Source organism: Labrus bergylta, chromosome 11 (genome assembly GCF_963930695.1).
Source record: "Labrus bergylta chromosome 11, fLabBer1.1, whole genome shotgun sequence".
Taxonomy (NCBI): Eukaryota; Metazoa; Chordata; class Actinopteri; order Labriformes; family Labridae; genus Labrus; species Labrus bergylta.
Window position 1 is genome coordinate 6,464,235 of NC_089205.1, and position 24,959 is coordinate 6,489,193.

Here is a 24,959-nt window from a genome sequence, read left to right on the forward strand (position 1 = left end):
TAAGATATGATGCACTCTGCAGGGGCCTCACGAGATATTCAGTAAAGCAAAGGGACTATTTATTGCACACTTGAAAAGCCTCAGTGTATTTTTTTCTGAACGTGTTGTAGGGTTGCGTTGGTGAAACTGTTCATTTGTTCTTTGACATATTTCTGCACTTGCTTGAAAATAAACTTAAGTTATACATATTTGTCAGATCACTTTGAAATGTCTTATTTAAATCTCATACGAATGGAAAAATATGTGTTTTTACACCGCAGGTCACACCTACCCATTCACACACTGATGGTAGAGGTTGCTATGTATTGTGACCATCAGTATTAACTAATCCCATTCACACGCTGCTGACCAAGCAGAGGGAGTGTCTTTCCAAAGGACACATCGACTGGGGGATCGAGCCTCCAACGTTCCACTTGAGCGACGACTAAGCCACAGCCGCCCCTAATTGGATTTAATGCTTGACAAATCTCATGTTTCTTTCATTTACATCAGGACTTAATCAGGATTCTGTGCTGGTGGTACCGCTCGTAAACATGAGCAGTGCTAATACAGAGAGCTTTGAGGGCTCGATGAAGAGTCAGACCATGTTAGTATTTTAAAGTTTATCTTCAGCCATAGCAAAACTTGAAGACTTGAACTATAGTCTTTGTGTTTTTTAAGTCAGTACTCGAAAATGCAGCAATATAAAGAAATCTTCATCCTGTCAGTTCTTCTTCTGATGTCAGGTAATAATAACCCTTCCATCAGTTTGATTTCCACAGACTGTTGAGTATGTAATCTATCTCTCGCTCAGCCTTCACTCTGCTGTTTTAACCAGTTCTCCCTCTTCACTGCTCAGTGGAACCTACTTTGAGAAGTAGAGGTAGATCCCGATGATGAGGACGAGGAGGAGGATGACGGGGATGATGACAACAAACGCCGCCTGGGCCCCCTCCATTCTGAGGTCTGCAGTGGACACTGGTGGACAAAGACAGCCGACGTTGTAATACACACGTGTTAACAGGTAACATGTCAGAATCACTTCTGTTAACGTAAACTCTTTATTTGTATGTGCTCATCATGTTTCATAACTCAAAAACTTGAACTTCAAACTGGTAAATATAAACTAAGGTTGTCATGTTCGGGAGAACTTAAGGAGTAATAATTCACCCAGCAATACAATAAATATTGTTAAACCCAGGGATGTGTGCAATTATCAGGTTGAATGTATAATTTCAGCACCCTAACGATAGACACCAGAATTACTAGTCAGTTAAAGTAACTATTAATATTTTATTAATTCAGACCCGATATGCTACTACTTCAAATGCTTAAATTGTAACGCAGCTACCTCCACAAGTCAGGGCTGTAGCTCCAATTAATGGCTACAGCCATGCAGCTGTAGTGCTCTATTACCCGGATGTAAACAAGCACAGTGAACCGATAGGATCTGATTTAGAAAATGGAGATACAAATGTATGTTGGCTGTCAATCACTCGACCAATAAGGGTTTAAGGCTGACGATGTTAGCACTGCAAACATAAGCCACACTTACCTACTGATATGACAGTTTACCAGCTGATACAGTGATCCTGTGTTTAGCTGTGTTGAAATATGTTGTGCCCAATTCTGACTGTTTTCTCAGTGTTTTCCTAATTTAAGACCACTCAACTAGTCTAGAATTTAAATTTAAAATACAAATTTAACCAAATTTTAAATTAGCCACTTGGAACATCCCCAGTTAGACCTACTGTAATGTGTTTTCTGTATGTATGTGTGGAGGGAAGATGTGCAGGTAAAAACGGACTCACCATCCAATCTGTGCTCGTCGTCTGCTGGGTGGCCTGAGGAGAAAAACACAAACGATGTTAAAGAGGGGGCAAAGTGTAATAAATGTAAAAATAAAAAACTGACTGAGTATGAAGTGCATACTGTATGTTTTCACTTTGGTTAGATAATAATAACATTTAAAGTTGATGCAAGTGCCGACAACGAGTCTACTGCTGTAACATTTTAACTGTGGTGCAAACAAGGAACATTTGAAACGATCATGTTGAAAATGCATTTTGTTATTGTGTGTCTTTAATGTTTTCAAATGTATGTAACATGCAGCAACACGGTTATTATTCACAAATCCAAAGGTCAATCAAACGACAACTCCTCTCATGTAGTGAGTAGCTTTAATGTTAGATGAGCTTTATATTTAACTTCAAGTGGCATTTGCTTCCTGTCTTTGCCTCTTAAACACAGATATGTTTTGTGTTGATCTCCTCCCAACAGCACAGGTGAGTGGCCGTTTACAGAGGTGATGCAGAGGAGCAGTGAAGGCTGGGAATCTTCAGAGAAATCTACAAGCACATTACAAACACATGTCTGTGGCTGTGACAGGTCTCTGCTACTCTCTGCCTGTTTGTGTGTTTGTTTATGACCCCTGACCCCCTCCATCCCACTCACACCTCCTCCCTGAGGTGCTTTCATCAGGGTGCAGCTCAGACTAAAGGCCACTGTTTTTGTTATTTTCAGCCTCTAGACTGGAACAACCTTCTTCAGAGTGTCAGGAAAAAAAACTTCAGAGACCTTTTTTTTTTTTTTTTTTTAAGAAAGAGCAGTTTTCCTCTGCAGCGTTTCACTGTGACTTTGTTTTTAATGTTTTATTGAAGCACGCTCGCTCTTCTTTGTTTAGCTCCTTTTTTTGTTTTGTAAAATTGTCTTTCAAGTTGTTGAAGTATTCAGGCAGAGGCTCTAAGAAATAATAATCAATATGAAAAGCTTTAAAGGATCATCTGACTCTTTAAATGAGCCGAATATCTAACGTCTGAATCATGCACATAGAGGGCCTAATTTACTCGCCGCTGATAGCTCGCTGCACTCTGATGCTGACAAACAGGATTTTGTCCACATAAATATGACGAGCTGGGAGGGGAGGGGGAACCTTTTTCAACTTTATTTTGAGGCCTGACTTAAAAAACGTGACATGAGATTCACCATTTAAATTGAAGCCTTCTCCCTGAACGGAGCAATCGAAGACAACTCAAAGATAGAAACAACAACACTCCTGACATTGTCATGACAACGGCTCCAGACCTCTCCACACATGTGGAGAAAGTGTCGAGCTGCTGATGGGCTCAGGCTGATTTAACCCCCCTGGTTATATAAATAAAATTCATTTCTAAGTCATATTTCCATACTTTATTAACAGATAACATATTTTAAAGTCATACATAGGCGGGATTGTTTTCCTGATCACCTGAGAGTTTGTGCGTGACATCTCTTATAAAGATGCGCAGTTACGACCAACTCTCTTCAACTCCTCAGATCGTCGTTTTCGAGCTCCTGTGATGAAAACTAAAAGACTCCTCCAGGCCTCATTTGTCCCCAGTGTAACTAATATATTAAATAGCAATGAACCCTTAGGTCGCTCTTTTTGTACTTAAATTGCAGATTTGCAAACCTCCACATTTCACTTTAGCAGCTTAGTAAAAATGTCCTTTTAGGTGTGAGTTGTTAATTAATTTTACTGAGTTGTTCTATATTGTTTCATGTTCTGTTTTCAGATTTTTCCAAAACTTTGTTTTAATTTAGATTTTACTGTTAAAATTGTCCTTTTTTTTTTCTTTCTCTCAGTGACTTTTTTACTTTAACTGCGTGTGGTTGTACGGCTGATCAATAACAATTTGAGAGCGTCTGGCAGAGCAGAAGACAAAAACTGAGTGAGATTAAATGTTCATTTTAAACATTGTGCTTTTAAATATTGAAGAGCTAAAACCATCAAAATTAACAAGAATCTGACGTACAGTAACTCAAATACAGGAGATATCTTTGACTTTTGTTTGCAAATGATTAGAATTAAAATCGTTATAATGGAAATTAACTATAATAAAAAGTATAATCAAAATCTTCCGGTTACGGTAATTTCAGCACATGCCTGACACTGTCTATAACTGAAGTTGACAAAATAATGCAGAGAAAACATCAGGCTGCAGTTCCTCACCTTTGCAGACAGGTGGCAACCCGCTCCACTGAGACGGGTGTCCAGGGACACAGTGGAGAACGGGCTCTCCCAGCAGCTGGTGGCCGCTCAGGCAGGAGTAGTGGAGCATCTCTCCGGGCTGGAAGTGGAGCTTTGTGGAGTCAGGGATCCCATAGGTGGGGGTCCCTGGGTGACTGCAAGGCTCGAAGGTCTCAGCTGGAGGTAAAGGGGACAGAGGAGATTAACAAGACTGTGCAGGAAACTGAATCCAGGAGAGACTATTCTACTTTGGATTCATATGTTCTTTCAATATGAATTTATAATAGCTTCTTTTGAGTCTCTGATAAGACAAGGGTCGGGATAAAGAGATCTGCACACAGAGCAGCTCCAGTTAAACGTTTTTCATGTTTTATATGACTGACTTTTTCTATTTTCACACCACTAGATTTTTCTTTCATCCTGCCGTAATTCAATGAATTCTCCAACATTTCTCAAGATCACAACCTTTTTTTCCTTAGATTAATTATAAAATTGCGCTTTCATACATGCTCAATACTCCTGAAAATGTCCTGAAATATTCATGTTGGGCTGCATGTGTGAACGCAAAAAGCTCTATTTTTTTGCAGAAAGAAAAATTTAGAGGATTGATGATGGTCGATGATGTTTACATCATGTGACCGGTGCTCAATTGGTTCGATTGCCGTGCTCAAAATCAAACTTTCTCTCTTTTCTGCTCAGCAGCATGTTCTTTACCCCTCTTTTTTTGCCACTGCCAATACTGTTGATATAATCATAGTGACGGACTCTGTCGCTTGGTCCGCAATCTCAGATTTACTTGTCGTCCTTTTTCACGTCAGTGACATTTGCCTGCTCTAAGGTGCAAATGTGAACTGGAAAGTCAGGAAGATCTTTGAGGCAGCGTGTCCTGAAATATTCCAGAAAAGCAGTGCAGGTGTTAACAAGCCTTAAATATCTGCCTGGATGATTTATTCACTACATAATCTATGTCTTGTTTGTGCACTTTTTTTAAGGGGTCAGGAAAACAACACAATTTAGCTTTTAACTGGTCGAGTCACGCAGAAAAGTCTGCAGATTTTTGGACTCAAGGAAAGGGTGCCATTGGTTGAAAAGTCTGCATGACCACCTGAAGGGGGGACCTGACAATTTGACAGTACACACTTAGCAGGGAAGTGCCTTTAATGTTACAAGTCCCTAAGTGTAGATTCTGTCTCACACTGCTGGTGGGAAATGCTCCCTTTGGTTGCAGTTGTTGGTTGAGCTTAACTCCAAAACACGGCAGAAACCAGAAATGGTGGACGGTTGGGATTGGGGCTAGCGATCCAAACCTGTGAAAAAGAACCTATATGCTACAGAAACGTCGACAACGGAAACGTCTAAATGTTTGGGATTCAAACATGATGGACTGCCATAAGGATCATCCTAGAGTATAACTAAAAGATATTACATGTAAGGTCTTTAAGAACCTAATTAAAGGGGGAAAATATGTCTCTCCTGACATCTTAGGCTGCAGTCGTTTCCTCCTGAAGCTGAAGAGAATATTTAGAAATGACAGATTTCCTTTTTTTAAATTTTTGGGACACACCCTGTAATAATCATCTTTTCTCTCGTCATCTCCATCTCATGCATAACAATGACCCGCCTGTCTTCTCCACTGTAATTTCCGTTGTCCAGTAAAATTAATTGTTAGTCAGTGTCATCTTGCAATATGTCTCCACCTAGAAAGTAGGTGAGGCAGAGTATGAGGCCTTCATGCAAATGAGGTTAATGCCTTCGAGGCTGTTTGAAGAGGAAATTATATTTTAATCAGCTCGACGCACTTTTAGCTCGTCTGCAGCTTTATCAGAAACAAAAGAAGAAGATGATTACATTTAATCTGAAAACCTTCCACCACAATCTCCAATTAAATAAAGAAACTAAGTAGATTTGATTATAAGACATTATATGTTCCATAAGCGGGAATTGTTTACCAGTTTGAGATAATAACGGCTCATGTTTTCTGCTGTTGAACTGCTGACAGCTGTTTAATAAAACAATATGTTCAGTCTTGTCAGCTTGAAGACTCTCTCCGGCAGATTTAGGCCATCCTGGGACACCTTAATTTGAAACCAGGTTAATTAAGTCCTCCGAATGTGAGCGGCTCGTTAAAGAAAGAAAACTATGTCATATACTCGAACCAGACACACATACAAGTCTAAAGCCCCTCTGGTGGACCCTGGAGGGTATGATGTTAAATATAGTCCATTTTAAAAAGGGTTTAAAGGGAAATTAAGAAGATTTTGTAAATGTTTTTGATGTTTTTTTCTGCAGGCTGTTTCTTAAGGAAACATGACAAACCATCCTGAAGGGGAGGAGTTATTCATGAGTATGAGTCATGGCCGTGGTTGTTGTCAGTATGAGAAGTTTACACAACTCATATATGTTCAGAGAAGATTTAACACAAATGTAATAAATGCACAATACAATTTCTGTTTCAAACAACTTAACAGATGAGGAGAAAACTAGTTTCTCTTTTAGAATGAAAGTGTACCGTATTTTCCGCACTATAAGGCGCACTTAAAAGCCTTTAATTTTCTCAAAAAACGACAGTGCGCCTTATAATCCGGAGCGCCTTATATATGGATCAATTGGTTAATTGGTTGATCCATACTGGTTGTACACGGCGCTCAGCGACACTGACTCGGATAATGACGAGAGGGAGCCGGGCATGTTGGATGCCGTACTCGCCCAACTGTTCATTCGGACACTGAAGAAGAAGAATTCGAGGGATTCGTGGACGGGGAATGAACTGAAAAAGTGAGCTTTACGTGTTATACGTAACTGAACAATGTTGAGTTATGCACTAACGCTTGAATTAGCGGTATCAGACTGTGTTTCTTTTACGTGTTTACAACTGAACAAGGCTGGGAGATATTGTGAATATGCACATTAACGTTTGAACATCGTTACCATGGGAGTGAAAAGAGTTGTCAGAACGCTTAATAAAGTTTGACTTTATCTGACTGTTTTGTTGACATTCCCTTTAGCACAGCTCCATCTAGTGGATGCATAACGCAACCCCAGTCAAACGTTTGACTGCAGTATCTTCTATTCTATGCGCCTTATAATCCGGTGCGCCCTATATATGAAAACAGTTCTAAAATAGGCCATTCATTGAAGGTGCGCCTTATAATCCGGTGCACTTTATAGTGCGGAAAATACGGTAACTTCTGCTAGAAATGGTAAATGGCAACTCAAAGCACTTTTACACCTCAGGTCACATCTGCCCATTCACACACTGATTGTAGAGGCTGCTATGTGTCCATCAGTATTGACTAATCTCATTCATACGCCGCCGACAAAGCAACAAGAATAACTCGGGGTTAAGGCATTGACACACCAAGCAGGCTGCAAAGAATTGGTGTTGTCTTGGCCAAAAAGTTGCACTAGAACACACCGCAAAGACTGCAGCTGACGGCCAACCACTGAGTACGTTCTGCGCATGTGTGAGAGGAAATAACTCTCCATGCCAGCAGGCAGCGGTAGTTCGTTGTTATGATGCAAGACACCGCACAAAACTAGGGCGACGATCGCTCACCGACGGTCCAACTAGGACCGACTGCTGACGATCAACTTGTTGTGTCAGGGCCTGTAAATGTCTTACCCATGAAGGACACATTGGACATCTAGCAGCAGGAGCACTTGTAAATGAAATAGAGAGTTATCCCTGGTGTTGCTGATTAAAGTTTGAATTTTAGCCCCTGATTTATTTTAAACCCAAGTTACCGCCTTCAGGTTCTATTGGATGATAAAAACAAAAACCTTAATCGAAGCACACTGAGGCATTAAGTCTATTTTTCTAACATCATGATTTGACTCCAGTTTCTGTTTTTTACCCCACAGGCCTGCAAAAACCTTTTTAACTGGTATATACGTACGTATGCACCGGGGCAGCTTCTGGTTCCACCTCGGTCCTGCAGATCCTCTGTTGAAGCAGGTTAACAGGCTGTTTCCTGACAGAGTGAAGCCTTTGTTACAGACGTACTGGATGGTCGAACCCACGGTGAAATGTGGACCGGACAGCACCCGCCTGCTGTGCTCCACCTTCCCAGGGTCAGGACACGAAACCACTGACAGGACAAAAAAAAAAAAAAAAAAAAAAAGAGGGTGAGTTATTGTCATCGAGTATTTTTTTCCTTTGTCTCACCAAGAAAGAGAGACATGGTCTTTATCTCAGCTTCAGCAAACAGGAAGATTTGTTCTCATGTTTACCTAGCGGGTTGTAAAGTAAGAGACTTAAAGATGAACTGAATCTGGTATTTAAATGTTAATTACGTAGCACACAAGTTAAGCATTATGAAGGTGCACAAGACAAACCTTAAAAGGTTACACAAAATATTGAGGGCATTTTAATCCATTTAAGTCTGCATCAAGTGCCAGAGGTCTGCAGAAAGACACAAAAGAAGATGCTGTATTTTATTGCAAAATATTAAAGGTTTTATGTACTTCTGTATTTCTAAATTTGCTTCAAAGGGTCACAAACCAGGCAGTGCAAAGGGTGCATAATATTTTAGAAATACATTTTTGCAGACATGCTGCTAAAAAAATCATGATGCAGAGCCGGATCTTCTATCAGAAGACTTGGCTCAGAGTCTCACGGGTTTCTGTTTGTAAAGGAAATATATCAGACCCTGCAGATCTGTTTGTCTGAGCCTGGTAACACCAGAGTCCACAGAGGAGGGATTAAGAAATGAGCTGCGTCGGTCCTGGCATCCAGTCAGCCCAGTTCTGAGTCCAGAACAGCCAGAAACACAGAGTGGAAGTCAGCCATGTTGGATCTGCCCCCCCCCCCCCCGCCCCCTGTCTGCTGCCAGTGGATCTGCTGCTGGCAGTGAGACACCACTGCTGCCTGTGTGTGTGTGTGTGTGTGTGTGTGTGTGTGTGTGTGTGTGTGTGTGTGTGTGTGTGTGTGTGTTATTGTGGCCCAACCAATATGGGATTTTTGGGCCCAATAAAGATATTGGGGAGAAACAAATTCCGATAACAATTTATTGGCAGACACATTTCTTAGATCTATGAAATCTGTAGAGATAGATAGATATTATTGTGCACATTTATTGTGTTGATCCCTCGAGTCAAATGTAGTTAAGATATAGATAAGATGGTCACTCAACTGGAGAGTATTTGTGCATGTATGTGCATTGCCGCTTGACCCTATGAGAGAGTGATAATGCTTGTTGTAATCAATGTAGCGCCCTCTGCTGGTGAAAAAGAAATGCTAGTTTAATAGAACAAAACGCAAATTAAATGCTTTGTGACTGGTGAATAAATAGTGTAAGATCAGTGATTATCTGTGATAAAATAGCCGTTATCGATGGTCATTGGATAACGTTGAATAGTTTTTTAATTTCAAGGATTACTGGCATGTACCTAAGGGCTTAAGAATGGAGTATGAATACATTGAAATAGATTTTGACAAGTTTATTTAGTCATATTTGTCTAAATTGATAATGTCCTTCATTGAGTGGCCGACACTCTCAGGTATCAAACTCGCATCCTCCCTCTCTTCCAACTTCACTGGATGAAGCAGTGTTTGTTTTTCTGTGTGTTCTCACCTCTCTCACAGCTCGGCAGGTCTCCACTCCAGGTGAGGTCCCACTGGCACATGAGCAGCTCGGCCCCTATCACCTGGTAACCAGGGTAACACTGGTAGGTCACCACGGTGCCCTGAACCAGCTCAGGGTGAGATGTGCTCTTCCAGCCGTTGGTGATCTCTGGGAGTTCGGGGCAGGTGTCGTTACGAGCCACTTCTGCGGGGGGTTAAAGGAGGGAAGAGAGGAAGAAGGGAGTTATTAGGAATGCAAGGTTTGAGTTTTTCACTTGCTTTTTTTGAACGGGGAATGTCTTTTTTTTTTTTTATGAAATGTCAGTGAATCAGCCTCTATGTGCTTCATGAACGAGGGTTATGTTCCCCTAAGGAGGATTCCTTTGTTTCTATTTGCTCTCAATATTGCAAGATTCGCCACTCCCTGATGTGAGTTTGTGATCAGTAAAAGTTCATGCTTTGTGAGGTCTGTCTGCAAGACAAACTTTAAAATAGTTGTTCTGTTTTGTTTGTAAAAGAATGCGGATTGACTTCTCTCTCTCAGTGCAGGATGTCAGAAGAATCTCAAAGCCTCGACGGTTTTGCAGCAAAGACTCAGGCAATTTCTTGCTTGCAACTTTGCATTGATTTTGTAATCATCCTCTTTGGGCAAAAAAGCTTTGCTTTTGGTCTGAACTTTTTCAGTCGAAGACCCATTGTCATTTTAATCATGCGTTGTTTTCCCCCCTCCAGGACCAAACATTAAGCCTCTGAAATAACAGCAGAATGAAAGTTGGTGCAGATATCCAGTCTTTTAAAACTCCAGTGAGAAACTTTCCTTTTGTCTTGATCTTTAGTTCCCCTTTAGACAAAGAGGTACGTCTTTGTCTGTGTTGATCTTGTCCTTTATATGCATAACCTGATCTCTTCAAACAGTCACATGTGTCATAAACTCTGAGTATTAACTGTGGAAAGCGTAAACAAAGACCCTTCCAGTCTGCATGCTGTTTACGTCCTTGTCTCACACAGACCTGGTGGCAGCTGTAGCAGACACTACAAATAAAAATAAAGACAAAGTAAATCACCTTCCTGATGGTGTGTTTTGCTTTTGTACTTTGTAGAGAGGCATCAGTATTAATTTCTGTCTGTTTTATTACCATCTAAAAACTCCTCACAAGAGCTTTAAGTAACTTGGAACAGATAACTTTCACGTAAGACTTGATGTTAGAAATTATAATTGCAATGTTGGAACGTTGTTGAAAATGTTTCTGAATCAATTAAAATATGTATGAACACTTTAGTATGAGAAATGTACGCATCTGCTTTAATTGGTAAGCATATAATCCATATTTAATATCAGCTTGACGTGGGGGATCCCCCCCTGGAACATTGTTGTTTTCTGCATCTCTCTCTCCTGTGGGCTGACTGCAACCTGCCAGGCCTGCTGGCTCCTCTCTGCACGTGCTCAGTCTCACAGCAGCAGGTTCAGGCCCTCTGCTCAGGAGGCTAATGTGGACAAACACTGCTCAGTAATTGCACTTGGACTCCAGAAAAGCAGCTTTTCTCTGACACCTGCCGGCACAGACATCGCTCTCCTGTGTTTGCATTTCACCAATGAGATTCATGAAGAGACTGTAATAAAAGCTCTCCCTCCTTCTCTTCCTGTTTGTCCATCATCTGTATTCTGCAGCCTCTCCTGCTCCTCTGAATTCATTAACTCTTATCAGATAGAAGTGATGGCTATTCAGGGGGTGCTGCATTGATGGAAAAGGTCTCAGCATCATCAGCGACCGCCTCTCACCGCCCCAAACCGTCAAAAAGAAAAGTACCACGTTTACTGTCTTTAACTTATATGTAAATGAGACTACACTGCAGTACCTCCACACAGAATGTTAAAACTCTGATTCTTCAGAAAACTAGGGCTCATTAATCCTCAGCATAATCACCTCCTTTTCTAACTTTATTTTTAGCCAAAGTGTTCAGTTTCTCAAAATGAGATCTAATGTCTTATTTCAAGAAACTGAAGTCAAATTTGCTGTCTGCACTGGCAGCCAGTTTCCCTCATTACAAGCAACCCAGGCACTATTTGTCCTTGTATTACTGTATCTTGAAATACCTTTTTTTTTCAGGTGTTCCAAAATGAATTTGGCTTAGTGTAATTTGATTTTTTGCAGCATGGAAATATTTAGAGATGTCATGTGCGCCCAAGACTTCCAGCGCTATACTTTTTGTTGTGCTTGTAACATTGAAATACCTTTAGCACATTAAAGGTCACATATTATGCAAAATACATGTTTACCATTGTTCCCCAATTATGAGAAAAGTCCATCCTCTTTGTCTTCTGCCTGCTCCACTTTTCAGAAAATGTGTGCTCAAACAGGCCGTTTGGAGATTTTCCCTTCATGACATCACAAAGGGCAATAACCCCTCCCCCAGGTGGGTGACACTCCCACAGCTAGGTGTTTCTTCTGCCCTCTGAGTCTGCCTTCTCACCGTGAACAATAGGACATGGAGCGAGAAAGCCCGAATCACCAAAGCCCTTCCAGAGAGGGGGCGTGGTCAGACACAACTCATTTACATTTAAAGGTACAGACACAGAAACAGTCTGTTCTGAGCAGGGCTGAAATAGAGAGTTTTATAGGAATGATAAAACATGTTTTAGAGCTTTGAGACCTACTTAAACTGGTTAAAAAATGAGTACAATATGTGACCTTTAATAGTGAATACTTTGTGTTTAAATGGACTCAAGTAATGTTTGAAATAGGAACCCAACTACTGCTATCTACATAAAATCAACTCTCATTTATCTGTGCCACCCTTTTGGAGGACTATTACCTCTTTAAATGGGGTACCACCCTTAAGTCCTGATTTCCAAATCTCTGATATTTTGAGGTGAATCCAAACACTGGCTTAGTGATTTACCAAAGAAGTGGACGATGAAGCCGTTGCCGTAGCCGTACACATTGGTTGCTGGGTCTGACTGGAACTGGATGGTGACGTCTGAAGTGGAGGTGTACAGCTTGAATCTGGACTTTGATCCTCCGTACTGACCCAGGACTTTAGCTGTGAGGTCGTCTCCATCGTAAAAAGTCACCAGGTCGTTTTTCCCGATGTTCAACCTGAAACAAGAAGAAACACACACACACACACAGAATAAAGTCTGAATCTAATGATTTGGGTGTCATACCTCCTGTAGAACCAATTTAGTGAAATTCATGTTTTTTTCCTTTAAATTCACCCTTGTAATGTTTGAGGGCATGGTCACAAAACCTTTAGGTCAAACATCTCTGTAAACGCACGTATATAACTCTCTTGCCCATGAGAGGTGTCAGACAGAGGATAACTCCGCACACACAAGGAGCTCCTGCATTTTTAAAGTGACAGTAATTGCTCTTAGAGGGCCGTGACGACTTCAGGTCAAACCAAGGTCACTCTTTATCGACAGGCCTTACATCATTCATGAGGAACAGATCAGATCGTGTTTCACTGCTGCTGAAGAGATCGGGCCAGGATGACAATGTCAATGCCAGGAAGGCCAGAGTTTTTAGATTCTACATTATCTTATATCAGAGAAAATCTGATAGAAATCAGAAAGAATTTTAGCCACAATTGTAACTGATCACTTTGAACACATACCCCTTGTTGTTATGATAATTTAAACAATAAAACCAGAGTGCAATCAAACAAAAAAAGGTGGTGATGGTAACAAAAAACCCCGACAGCTTAACAAGCATCTTTCATTTCATTTCATCAGATTATAGCAGGGACAGATGTACAACCTTTGTATCAGTCGGCTGTGTTAAAATACTTGATTCTAATGGGGTAATACACATAACAACAGTCTAAATCACTGTTGTTAAGAAGGGGAAAAAAATGTTACTAAGAAAAGGGTTGCTAGGGACATGGCTCTTATCCAAGAAGTCCGGTTAATGTGACATCACTCTGTTTACTGTGAGGGAAGGAGAAAGGAGACGACAACAGTGGACAAAAGAGGTTAAAAAAGGCAAAAACTGCAGGCTATGACAGAGAGATCAGTGAAACTGAAAACTGCATGTGAAGGCAACACGTAACAGAACAGAGTACGGGATCCAGTGGTGTTCAAGAGACTGCTGGATGGAAAAGAAAACGTCTACAGTCTCAGACAGTGACTAAATGATGAAAGTAATAACAGCTAGTGTAGCTTATTTTATGATTACAGAGTTAACCGTTGCTATGGATACAGCTCTAACTGTGGATTCCAATGAACTATTTATTCAGTGGAAGAAAGAAATCACTTTTAAATCATTAAAATAATTTCCAAATCAATGGTTCTAAATTATTGATTTCCTCAGGAAGTAGCTGTGTTATAAGCAGTATAATGAACGTTAACAAAAAGATGCTGGTTGAAGAATACACTAAAATGTTCTCCAGCTTGGACAGTTATGACAGTGGATTGCTGCTTACACGTTACTGCACTTGTAACTATAATCCTGTGATATACTGTATTGTTAAAGCAGGGGCCATTTGTCTTATTGTACTGACATTTAGGTGTCAAAAAACTCAGATCTTATCTCCTTTAGAACTCCTCTAGAAGCACTTTTTGTGTTTGTTTTTTACAGGCTGAAAACACTCGTCTTGATAATTAAATCGGTCTTGATGTTTGACACTAATTGAAGAGAAATCCTGTGAAATTAACGTTTCCTGGAAAGCTGCTGGAGGCCCAAACCAAACTTCTATTCCAACCATTTATGACGCCCAAATGTCTCAAAATGAGGTGACATGTAATGAAAAGTCAAAAAGGAATGAAATGTGAAAATAATAACCTTGTGTTCAAAAACCTAAATTTTCACTTTTATATTTACAGATGTTTTTTTTTTCTTGCTGAAGAGGAGTATGCTCCTCCTGATGTTGATTAGAGTGGACGTTTACTCTTTGAGATGAATTAATCTCCGTCATGCTGAATGAGCGAGCTCACAGTCACACTGACTGTTAAAGGGCCGTCCGTGTGTTTGTGCCGATGTGACCGCAGCCTGCAGAGCTCAACTCTTACAAACCTCGGAGCTGTTTCAAAGAGTCACCTGGGGCCAAGCTATCTCTTTGTAGAGAGAAGATTTAGAGCGTGGAAGAAACGGCTTAGCCCGAATAAAGTGGTGACATGTTCTCTGCTGTTGCTAATTAATCACCAGTGGCTCCTGATAAAACTCATTAGCCAGCCTGAGATTGAGCTATTAATCACTATACGGCAACGCTGGAAAATCAAAGGTTCGAGAGGCGTGGATTCAATCGACACACGGCCTGACAGAAGATGAAATGTTTCATTTCTTTACGTCTTAACAGAAAGTGGAAAAATGAGAGAGATAACAGTTTGTGAAGAGAGGGATGTGGAGTATTTGTCTTTCCACAGGCAGAAACATTTGTCTTCTGTCCTCCAAAAGTTCCCACTTTTACAATGCACACATTGATCCTCAAACTTGATGTGAGCTGGGCCCGTCTGTTCCAAAGTTTTTAACTGGATAAAAACTGTGGAAGCAGCACTTTGAGTCCAAGAAAAATTTCCCCAAAGAGCAAATAAAGTGTATCGTATCTGGATTTGCTGGTGCACTTTTTTCGACCATGTTAAATGAATCAACAGATTCTGGCACTATGATGGCAGTGCTTTGCTTTAATACCAATACTTTGGTAGTTCAACATATTCACATCAACAAAAGAGTAGTAAAGAACACACAGGCACACAGAAAAAATAACTAACAAGTTTCAACACATGCACAGATCGCACCTTCGTCCAACATTTGCATATCATCCTTTCCCACTTGCATCATCATATTTCCTGCTGTGTTCCCGCATCAGCTCACTCTGACTTCACGTGGACAATGTAATAGGAGGCTAGGTAAAGTCAGAGTGAAAAACTCAGCTGTTTGCATTCACAAGTGCAGCACGCCCTGAAGAGTTCAGGAAGTTATCAGGAGTATTGTTCATGTGTGTAAGCACCATCACAGGAAGGAAAGTGGCACTAATCTTTGAACAAACGCTCTGACAGATTTGTTTTTGATTAAAAAGTTTATATCAGCTGACTGTTGGTTTTTTAATACTTGCCCTGTTGATAGATGCTAACAGATAATTTGGCATTCACAGATTGCAGTAGCCATACATATCTGCCGCATCAATTCAAGGATGGCATGCTAGATTTATCTCACTGTAAGGCTGGGCTATTCTTAACCGTAGTAGTTTCTCTAACCCCCCCAGTGATCTTAGTACCTCTAACGCATTCTGTGTGTTCTCAGTCATAGAAGCTAAATCAGCATCAGAGTGGGTATATTTCACAACATCACACAAATACCATCATCCATTCACTCTCTGAGTTGTGTTCACTCTCAAAGGACTCTCTTCTAGTATAAATAATAAACAGTATAAACAACTTGAGAAAATAGAGCAGTGCAGATGCTTCTCTGCGCACATCATGAAGTCAAAGTTAAAGTTCCCAAATAGTTCTTGCACAATCATCTTAAACAAAATATCAACCTTCTCTGAAACCGATATCCTGCAGGCATCAGATGTGAAATGAAACAGCCTCACCTTGATAAACCTTTATCGTCTTTATAAAGATCTTCAGCTCGTCTTCACAAATCTATGAAACCCAGCACGGCGTCTCCTACACACACCTGGTGCAGCATGTCCTCACAAACATATTAAAACCAGCACACCATCCTCGAAACACCTGGTGCTGCATGTTTATGTGATTGCTAACGGATGAAGCGTCTCACCTGCTCACAGCGCGGCAGATTGAGGAATATTGTCGGCTGGCGTCAAATTTGTTGTGATTAAGCTAAACACGGCTCTGAGCGGCCCTGCTGAGCATCTGTGGAGAAAAAAATCAATCTCAGCCTCCTTCCCGACCATAATTTGATTTAGCTCAATTTGAAAAAACTGGCTTCGGGTTTGGCCCTAACCCCCGGGACCAGCTGGCAATGTGTTTTACCCTCACACATTCCCTTTAAGACCTGTTGTTTCCACTGCTAAAAAGCTCTGAAATACAGAGGGGAACAGGTTTAAATATGTTTGACTTGTTTAAAAGAGTTTTCAGAATATTTTATTCTGGAGGCGTTGAGATGAAACCTGCGTTATTCTGTCACAGACTTCTGCTCTGTCTTACAAAATGTAGTTCAAACTTGGGGTTTTGTCGACCTGTACAAATCTAAAACTTATATAATATACTAACACCTTTACTAGTGCACAGAGGCGTGTCCACACTTTTTGGACTGGGGTGGCCTAACTGGGGAACTGACATGTGCAGGGGTGAGCCTGAAGTTTGTGTGCACACACATGAATGAAGAACATTTATTTACCTCTTCTGTCTGCACTGATCACATTGACCCACCCCAAAAGTCCCACCTCTGGCAAGGCATATAGCCAATCCTAGTTAAGGATTTTGGAGTGGCCCCTGGGGTGGCCAATAAGATTCAAGGGGGGCTCATGCCACCTCTCTAGACACGCCCCTGTTTCTACGCAGCATCAATGCTTTTTTTTTTTGTTGCTGTTGTTACAACATTCAGACTTCCCGAATGGAAATAACGTAACTACACTGAAGTGGGAAGAACGACTTCCTGCAGCATAAGAAAAAAAAAAAAATTCTAGATTGAGCTGCAAGTCCTTTAGAAATCTATAATGAAATGTCTTAATACTTTGTTGGGATCATTTTTCCTCCACATTCAAATACATAAATCTCCAGTCAGAGGAGTCTAAACTCAACTTTTTGTTAAATAGCCCTACAAGTTTTTTTCCTTTGCAGTTTCAGTTACACAAAAAAAGGAATTCCGGGAGATGTAGGACATGAAGCATGTTGTAAAAGAAGATCACTAAATGAGCTTCAACATCACAAACTGGGTTCTTATAATGTACATGAGGTGTATTGTGCCTTTAACAATGCAGACTAATTCCCACTGTTTTAAAAACACATAACATTCTGAACAAAGCTGAAGGCAGTGGTCTTGATTTCGTTCTGAGGCGGTGGTTTCATCTATTTCACTCACCTCTCTTTAACTTTAATCACACCTCTTACTCCCCCCTCGTTCATTGAAGGCCATCTATAAAAGTCATTTGATACACTTGGTGATAATGTCCCCGCTGCCATTACACAGATGGAGCAGCAGATACGTGCAGGTATGCACAGGTGTGTGTGTGTGTGTGTGAATGTGGAGTGTGAGCGCCTGATACCCAGGGACCTTGTTAAAGGCCTCATATGTCTCTGTACACTGTGTGCCCACAGGGCTCGGAGAGAACAGCTGCTATTGATAAGCTTCATAAAGGTGGTCACACACCTGCAGGCGTGTGCTGCTTAGACCGAGCGCAGACGCTGCGCTACAACAGGAAGCTTCTCTCTGTGGAAATTCACGTTTCTGCTTTATTCCCATGAGCCCGGTGTGGGAAACTGGACCACAGTGTGCTGACACCTTAAGTTTACTTTGATTTTTCACAGCTTTATCCCTCTACACACAAACACACACACACACACACACACACACACACACACACAGGCTCACACAGTAAACTAGAAGAATACAGGCGTCGGATAGCCTCGTTGTCATATTGCGCGCCTCCTGTACAGAGGCTGTAAGTGTAAGCTGTAAGCCCACGGCATGTCATTCCTATATAGACTGTATATAACCTGGCTGTACTATCAGTGATGTCACCCATTTGTTTCTGAAGTGCATTTTTGAAACCTAATGAAGGCAGTTGGCATATTGACGATGTCTCAACCAAACTCGGTTAACCTAGTAAGTGGTGAAGAGGCGGAGGCTGAGGAAATGATCCTGCTGGGTAACGCCTACAATGTGGCTACTTGCAATCTGGTCAGCCTGCCCCTTATTATGCACAACTCCCCTGATTGCAGGAGCAACAGCATGGCAGGCTGCAAACTTTACAGAGTCTCAAAAGGAACCGTCAGCGGTTATTGTTCTGAAGGTTTATACTTGGAGCTTAAATTATCCACAACGTTCTTGTCCTCTCCGACACAAACTACCCTGCTGATTAATCAAGTGAAAACACAGACTCAGCAGCTAAAATCTGTGTTTCTGCAGAGCTTTCTAAGCTTGACACAGGGTGTTATGTAGCGCTAAATGATCCTTAAAAACGAACTGAGAGGTCACCTCCTCTCCAAGACAACCAGACCCAGCGATTAAAACCTCTAAAAACATTAAATGGTTTCAATAGTAAAAGTACTATTGTCCTGTCTCCATCAACACGATAAAAAGAGTGATGTACAGTCTTCATATTCATGGAAACAACTTTATCCGTAGCTTTTATGAAACTCATATTGAACCTGTCACTGAGTGATTCATTTGATAACGTGTAATTTCCACAAGTTTGAGGGTGTTGTATTGTCTAAATATTTTCATTGCATCTTCACCTCTCCTGAACCACCTGCGTAATTTAAAAACAGCAGCAATTACTTATGTTGACACACTTTCTTTGAAAGCCAAAGGAGGCCATTAATCACTGCTTCTTAAAGCACAACGAGAGCTCAGGTGCTGCTCGGAGACAAAACGAGAGAGGGGAAAAAAATAACAGAGCTAAAGATGCAACGTATGCTAATGAGCTTTTCTTAATTTGCTTGCAAATGGCGAGTGATTTTCTGCGGCTGACTGACTTATCGGGCTGTGACACGGCGGCGGTGTGTAGTGTTGTGTGTTCACCTTGGCACCACAATCACAGGAAACACACACTCACATCCCGTACACTCGCACCCTCGACTCCACACAGCAGTGACAGTACAGGGGAGGGGGAGGGGGGGGGGGGGCTTCCAAACAAACCCTCCCTAATATAATTAGTTTTCTCGGCTGCACCTAATTAACCTTTGTCTGCGTGGCACTTACGCATCTCATTCACAAGCCGAGCGCTCTTTCATTAGCAGCACGTTGTGTTTTTAATGTGTTTTACCCGTCATGGTGAGGGAGCGCTTTGTAATCTGAAAACGTTTTTTGTGTCACTGTTTGAAGTCGGGATGGGGTGGTGGGGGTGGGGGGGGGGGGGGGGGGGGGTCGACTGTTAAATGTACAAGCGCGGGAGATAAAGACGGTTTCCTGATGATTCGATTCAGAGAGTCCAGAGAAAAAACGGGTTTGTGTAAATGTTGTTTTCATGCTCATCAAAGGTTAACGAGGAGGGATCTTACACTTGAATGTCCAGCATGATCCTCTTGTCCTCCTCCACGTGGATTCCCCAGATGCAGTCCTGTCCTTTGTCGTACGCTTCAGGCCAGTTAGGAGACAGAACCACTCCAGCTGAGTCTGTGATCTCACCGCTGCACACCGCTGGAACACACACACACACAACCATGAGTATGATCAGGCACTGACTACTTCAGTGGTAACAGACAAGCACATACCAATGAAAGACACAAACAAGATACAACAAATTGCACATGATCTGCATAAAACACAACATAACCAGGGAAAGAGATAAGAACACCATAATGGTTTTTGCACAACCCAAACAGTCTCAAGTAACATTATTTAACATTTTGACCGAGACCAATCATAATCACAGCTATAGCTCTCAAGTTAGAGGGCTGATTCAAAGAAAACATTTCTTCAATATTTACTTTGCAAAATATACAAACATGTTTTCTCCTGAGTTTATTATTTTTTTCCATTTTAGAAATGAAGCCAACTTAATAATTTTGCACTAATGAGATAACATTTGAATCACCAAAAAATATGCAATCCAAAGAGGGACAGTTCTGGGGAAAATCGTGTAATTATTTCTGAATAAAATTCCAAGAATCAGTCAGCTGCAAACAGTTACACTTATCGTATTGATTTAAATACAGGCAAAGATGATTACTTTGCAAGTTGTCCAAGTATCATTTCTGCCAAGTCTAAGCTAGTCTGAGCTAAACAGAACTAATATTTGATTAAAAATTCAATGCTATTCTGGGATCTTTTATGCCTCATCTTTGGTCAGCTGAGGCAGTTTAAACGTTCTATACAAATAAACTAAACGTGACTTGATGTCCCTTCCTTTACCTGACAGATTAAACAAATCCATTTAAAAAAAAAAAAAATCTCCTTTTAATGCTATTAAATAAAACTCACTTTTGGTTACAGGCATTCTTTGGCGTCCAAACTAGTGTCTTTCATTATTTACAACTCTAGGAAACCTCATCCATTCCAGCACTTTTTTGACTCTGCGATATTTGCTTTGTTTAAATGAGTATCTCATCCTGATGGAAAGTCGTCCTTTGCTGTAATCTCTCATAAAATAAGTACAAAGACGTCGTAGTGAAACACAAAATGAGTCACTTCCTCTCAGACATACAGACCTCTGCACGCGGGCTCTGTTTCGTTCCACTGTGGGTTGTTGGGGTCCATGCACTCGATGGTGACAGATCCTTGTTCCAGAGTGTAGCCGGGGTCACAGGTGAACTCAACCACAGCTCCCACCGCCCAGGTGATGTCGCTGCTCGTCAGGTTCCCGTACTTTACGAAGGGTTCATAGCAGTGGCCCGCTGCAAAGGCTGAGGTGCAAAGACAAATTCAATAACACTGTTACAATTACAGAGATTTAAAATCACTCGTTACTTCATGTCAAATAGCCGACAACAACACAAGGTTAAGGTTTATTGACATCGATCCAGCAGGCAAGGTAACAGGTAAGTCAGCACAGTTGCATTCTGGGACACATAATGTTGGGTACAGTAAACACACACAGGACAGTGATCATTCAGATGTGAGCTTTCTGTCTTGGAAATACTGACTTTTGTCCCTCCCTGCCTGGTAAAGGATAAAAATATTGCAGTGAGTTGTAGACTATGTGCAGGAAGGAAAACTTTGTCCACCGCCAAGAATAATAATTTGAGTAACATGAAGCACCAAGCTAAACAACACACTACAAACAAGCGGTTAACCTCCTGTGTTGAAAAATGAAGCCAATGTCGAAGTGCAAAATCCTGCAGCTCATCGAAGGTCCGCTTGAGGCTGGATCCAAGAGCCCAAAAGAAATATACACACCCCATTCAAAAAATCCAGTTTTTACAGAAGAAATTAACATGTTTACAGCCTGGTACATAAAACGAAATTGGTCTGATAAGCTCATGTCTGGATTGACACAAACTGTACAGAGGGGTGAGTTTTTTTAATAACTCACCTGTCATCATTTTATTTCATGAAGGATAGGAGTAATTCACAATAGGGCGCATAGTTGACCTGATTGACAGACAGGAGCGATGTAACTCTTTGACAAGAGGCCTAAAACTCAGCTCAGCTCTTTGCAATAGTGAAAAACTGGAAGTTTGAATAGTCACTGATGACGATTAAAACGAGGGCCAGAACATTGTCTATCATACCACTCATTCAAACAATTTTTCCCCAGTTCAAAATTTGATCACACGTTTAAATATCCCAGATTAGATATTATTTCTCTCTTATAACTTTGTTAAAAAGCAGACAGTATATAGATATTTTAAATACTATTAATAAAGGTGTATAACATGTACTTTACGTGAGAGGGATATATTTCTGAATGTGTCCAGAATACATTAGCTCCAATTACTAACTTTTATAAGACCAGCCTCAATGAATATAACCTTTACGATGAATTTCAGAACCCATTAATTGTTCCTAATGGACCCATTGTTGAAGATGGAGTGGCAGTTAAAAATGTTGCATGGATGAGATCAGCCGGTGGGAATGGTGTGTCAGGATAAAGGAGGAAGCATCACATCTGTTGGCGGCGAGCTGAGGAGCGTTATATTCTGTTAATGGTCGTAATGAGGTCCGCCGCTCCCTTTGGACTTAATCCCATTGGCGGCAGTGAAGCGGAGACCTAAGCAGATTACACTGATTGTGTTTCCTCGTGGTCCTCGAGGACCAGAGACAAGCCCCTGAGACAAATGTGAGGACATGAGAAAAGAGGAGCTAAGTGACATCTCAGCCCGACTATGAGATGAATCCCTGCTCTCTGAAACTGGGTTACTTTGAATTGACGGTAAAGTGCATCATATAGATGCTCTTATATATGGGTTTGTTAGGAAACTGTGAGTCCATGTAGTGTACTTGTCCTTGATTCTTATTTCAAAGCAACAAGAGGAAGAAAGTTTAGAGTAGCTTTAATGTAAGAATGCATTGAGTGCATCCATTAAATAGCTGCTAATACAACAGATGAAAGAAAGAAAGAAAAAGGTACATTATATATGTCCATGATCATTTTAAAAACTAGAGTGTATGTATCCAAAGAAGTGCAGGTAGCCTCTGGGTCTGAAATATGAAGATGCTTTTTTGTACATTAGTGATATTATACTGCATTTCCTCTACACCACTGGACACAAAAAGAAGTTGTATTTTTTTAATCTCTAAAAATAGAATTCAACTTCTCACTTGATTAAAACTTTTTTTCTTAACGATTTTGTGCTCCCAATCTTTAGTTTCAAGTCTTCTTCAACACAGCATGATGTTCAACTACTTTTCACAGTCCAAGCAAGAACTTGAAAGATCAAAAATTATATCAAGATATATGTAGAAATAAAGAGATAGAGCAGTTAAACAAAATCTTGTAATTGACATAAAGTTTGCTGTGAAGTTGACATCTCACAGACATAGAAGAGCTTCGGTGTTTAGCCAGCTCTGCATCAGACTTGAAACCTGTCTGTGCTCTAACCTTTCTCCATTTTCAAACATTTCCGATCGTGGAGCTTTTTAGAAAAATAAGGCTTTTAATGTTGGGTAGAATCAGTTCTATCTGAACCTGTTGCTGCAACACCTGTTGGTTTGCCTGGCAAAAGGGGCGTCCAAAAAGCCGCCGATCTTCTCTGGTTCAAACAAATCCAGAGCATTCAGGACCAGAATCTAAAGTTAGAAGGAGGACATACTGGCTGCTGTATTATTGTCAGAGAAGCCAGCTCTTCAACATAGCATGTTTCCTAAATGTCTGATGACATAGCAAGGTCATTATATGATTTAATTCAGTAGATATCTCACAGATTGCTCCTTTTATTTAAACTAATCCTCTTAGGAATCAAGTTAAAGTCTGATCCATGAGAGGAGACTGCAACAGAAGAGCTACATTTACAAATCTGTTCAACCTTCTGGAAACCTGAAGAACCTCTAAAAAAACTTTTCTCACAATCTTCAGATCTCTTCCTCCAACATATATTTACTTTTTCTTTTCACCTTTTGAAATCATTTTAATCTTCTCTCTGCTTTCATTAATTTTGTGCTGCACTTTAGGTCGTCCTGTCGGCCTCCATTACCTGAATTTCCCAGCTAGAACTCTTGACCCCCATTCACCAGTGAGCCATTCACTCTGCAGTTAGCATTTGAGCTGCTATTGAAGGTCCTATTCATTATATCTTTAACTGGATAATTCACTGAGAATCTACAGCAGGCCAGACGTTTCTGACTGTTCCTGAGCTGTTGGCCTCGAGCAATTAAAGAACTTACATCTTTTACATGAAGTTTCTTACTTTCAGATGTGCACAGCCTTCAGTTAGCCGTAGCCGTGGTGCTTACCTTGGTACCTGATGGCCATGCCGGTGGATGTTCCTGCAGCGTCTGTGGTCAGCTCGATGAAAAGATGTTTGGAGGAGCTGAGCAGACCTTCGTTGGGGAGATACTCCACCTCGTATGAATCGTACAGAGCAGCTGCATCGATGCTGTTACCGTTCTTTATCAGCAATCTGGAAGAGAAGACTCAGTCTTTAAAACGAACCCGGTACCGAGCTACTTTTTCTACTCTTATAGTCAAAATGAATTAATTGATTTCAAAGTTGAGAGTCTTGTTAAGCTTCCACAAAAATCTGAGTGAAATTAAACTAAACACTTTAACCAACAGTCTAAAAGCAGCTCTTTTTGCTTCTTTGACCTTTTGAAGTATGGGCGATCACATTTTCTTAGACATTGCTCCGGCTCTGCTCACAACGATGGCACAGGTTGTTTTAAGACCAGAGCTCCACTGTCAGTGAAGGTCAGGGTGGAGAGAGCGGCTGAATTAATTATGTTCAAATTATTTGCACTGAACTAAAATCCTAAATTAGGAACACTTTCAGAAACTAAAATATATATATATATATTGAATTTATATTAAAACATACTCCTAAAGCTTTTTTAAATGATAACTGTAAAAAAAAAAAAAAAAAATACAGACATTTAACAGTGAGAAGGACATTGTTGATCTAAGTTTCCACTGGCTATAAAGGACCTATACTGATTTAGCCTTATGGACTTCAATGTTAGTTTGACTGAAAGCTTGGTTGAGACAGCATTTTCAATCTGGCGACTGCCATAGTTGGGTTTCAAAACTGTGCTTTAGAACCAAATGGGTGACATCACTGAGGCTATGTCCATGTTTAATACAGTCTACGAGTGTGATATCTAAAAGGAGGAACATGGCCTCCTGGGGTGAAGCTCGGCTGTCGTGTGGAAAGAAGCCTGTAAGACAAACGTGACCCCTTTGATGCTT

At 40.8% G+C, this 24,959-nt stretch overlaps 1 protein-coding gene across 1 annotated transcript in view; it reads right to left on the reverse strand.

Annotated features, from left to right (window-relative positions):
• The window catches only part of sez6b (seizure related 6 homolog b), a 140,018-nt gene that overhangs the window by 4,423 nt on the left and 110,636 nt on the right, over positions 1–24,959 (reverse strand). Inside the window, exons 7-15 of the mRNA XM_020640977.2 lie at positions 24,011–24,177; positions 20,827–21,021; positions 19,678–19,816; positions 12,453–12,649; positions 9,562–9,756; positions 7,885–8,076; positions 3,971–4,165; positions 1,791–1,823; positions 849–957 (exon numbers count right to left, since the gene is read on the reverse strand). Of these exons, the coding sequence (XP_020496633.2) occupies positions 849–957; positions 1,791–1,823; positions 3,971–4,165; positions 7,885–8,076; positions 9,562–9,756; positions 12,453–12,649; positions 19,678–19,816; positions 20,827–21,021; positions 24,011–24,177 (1,422 nt within the window). The remainder of the gene's footprint in view (positions 1–848; positions 958–1,790; positions 1,824–3,970; positions 4,166–7,884; positions 8,077–9,561; positions 9,757–12,452; positions 12,650–19,677; positions 19,817–20,826; positions 21,022–24,010; positions 24,178–24,959) is intronic.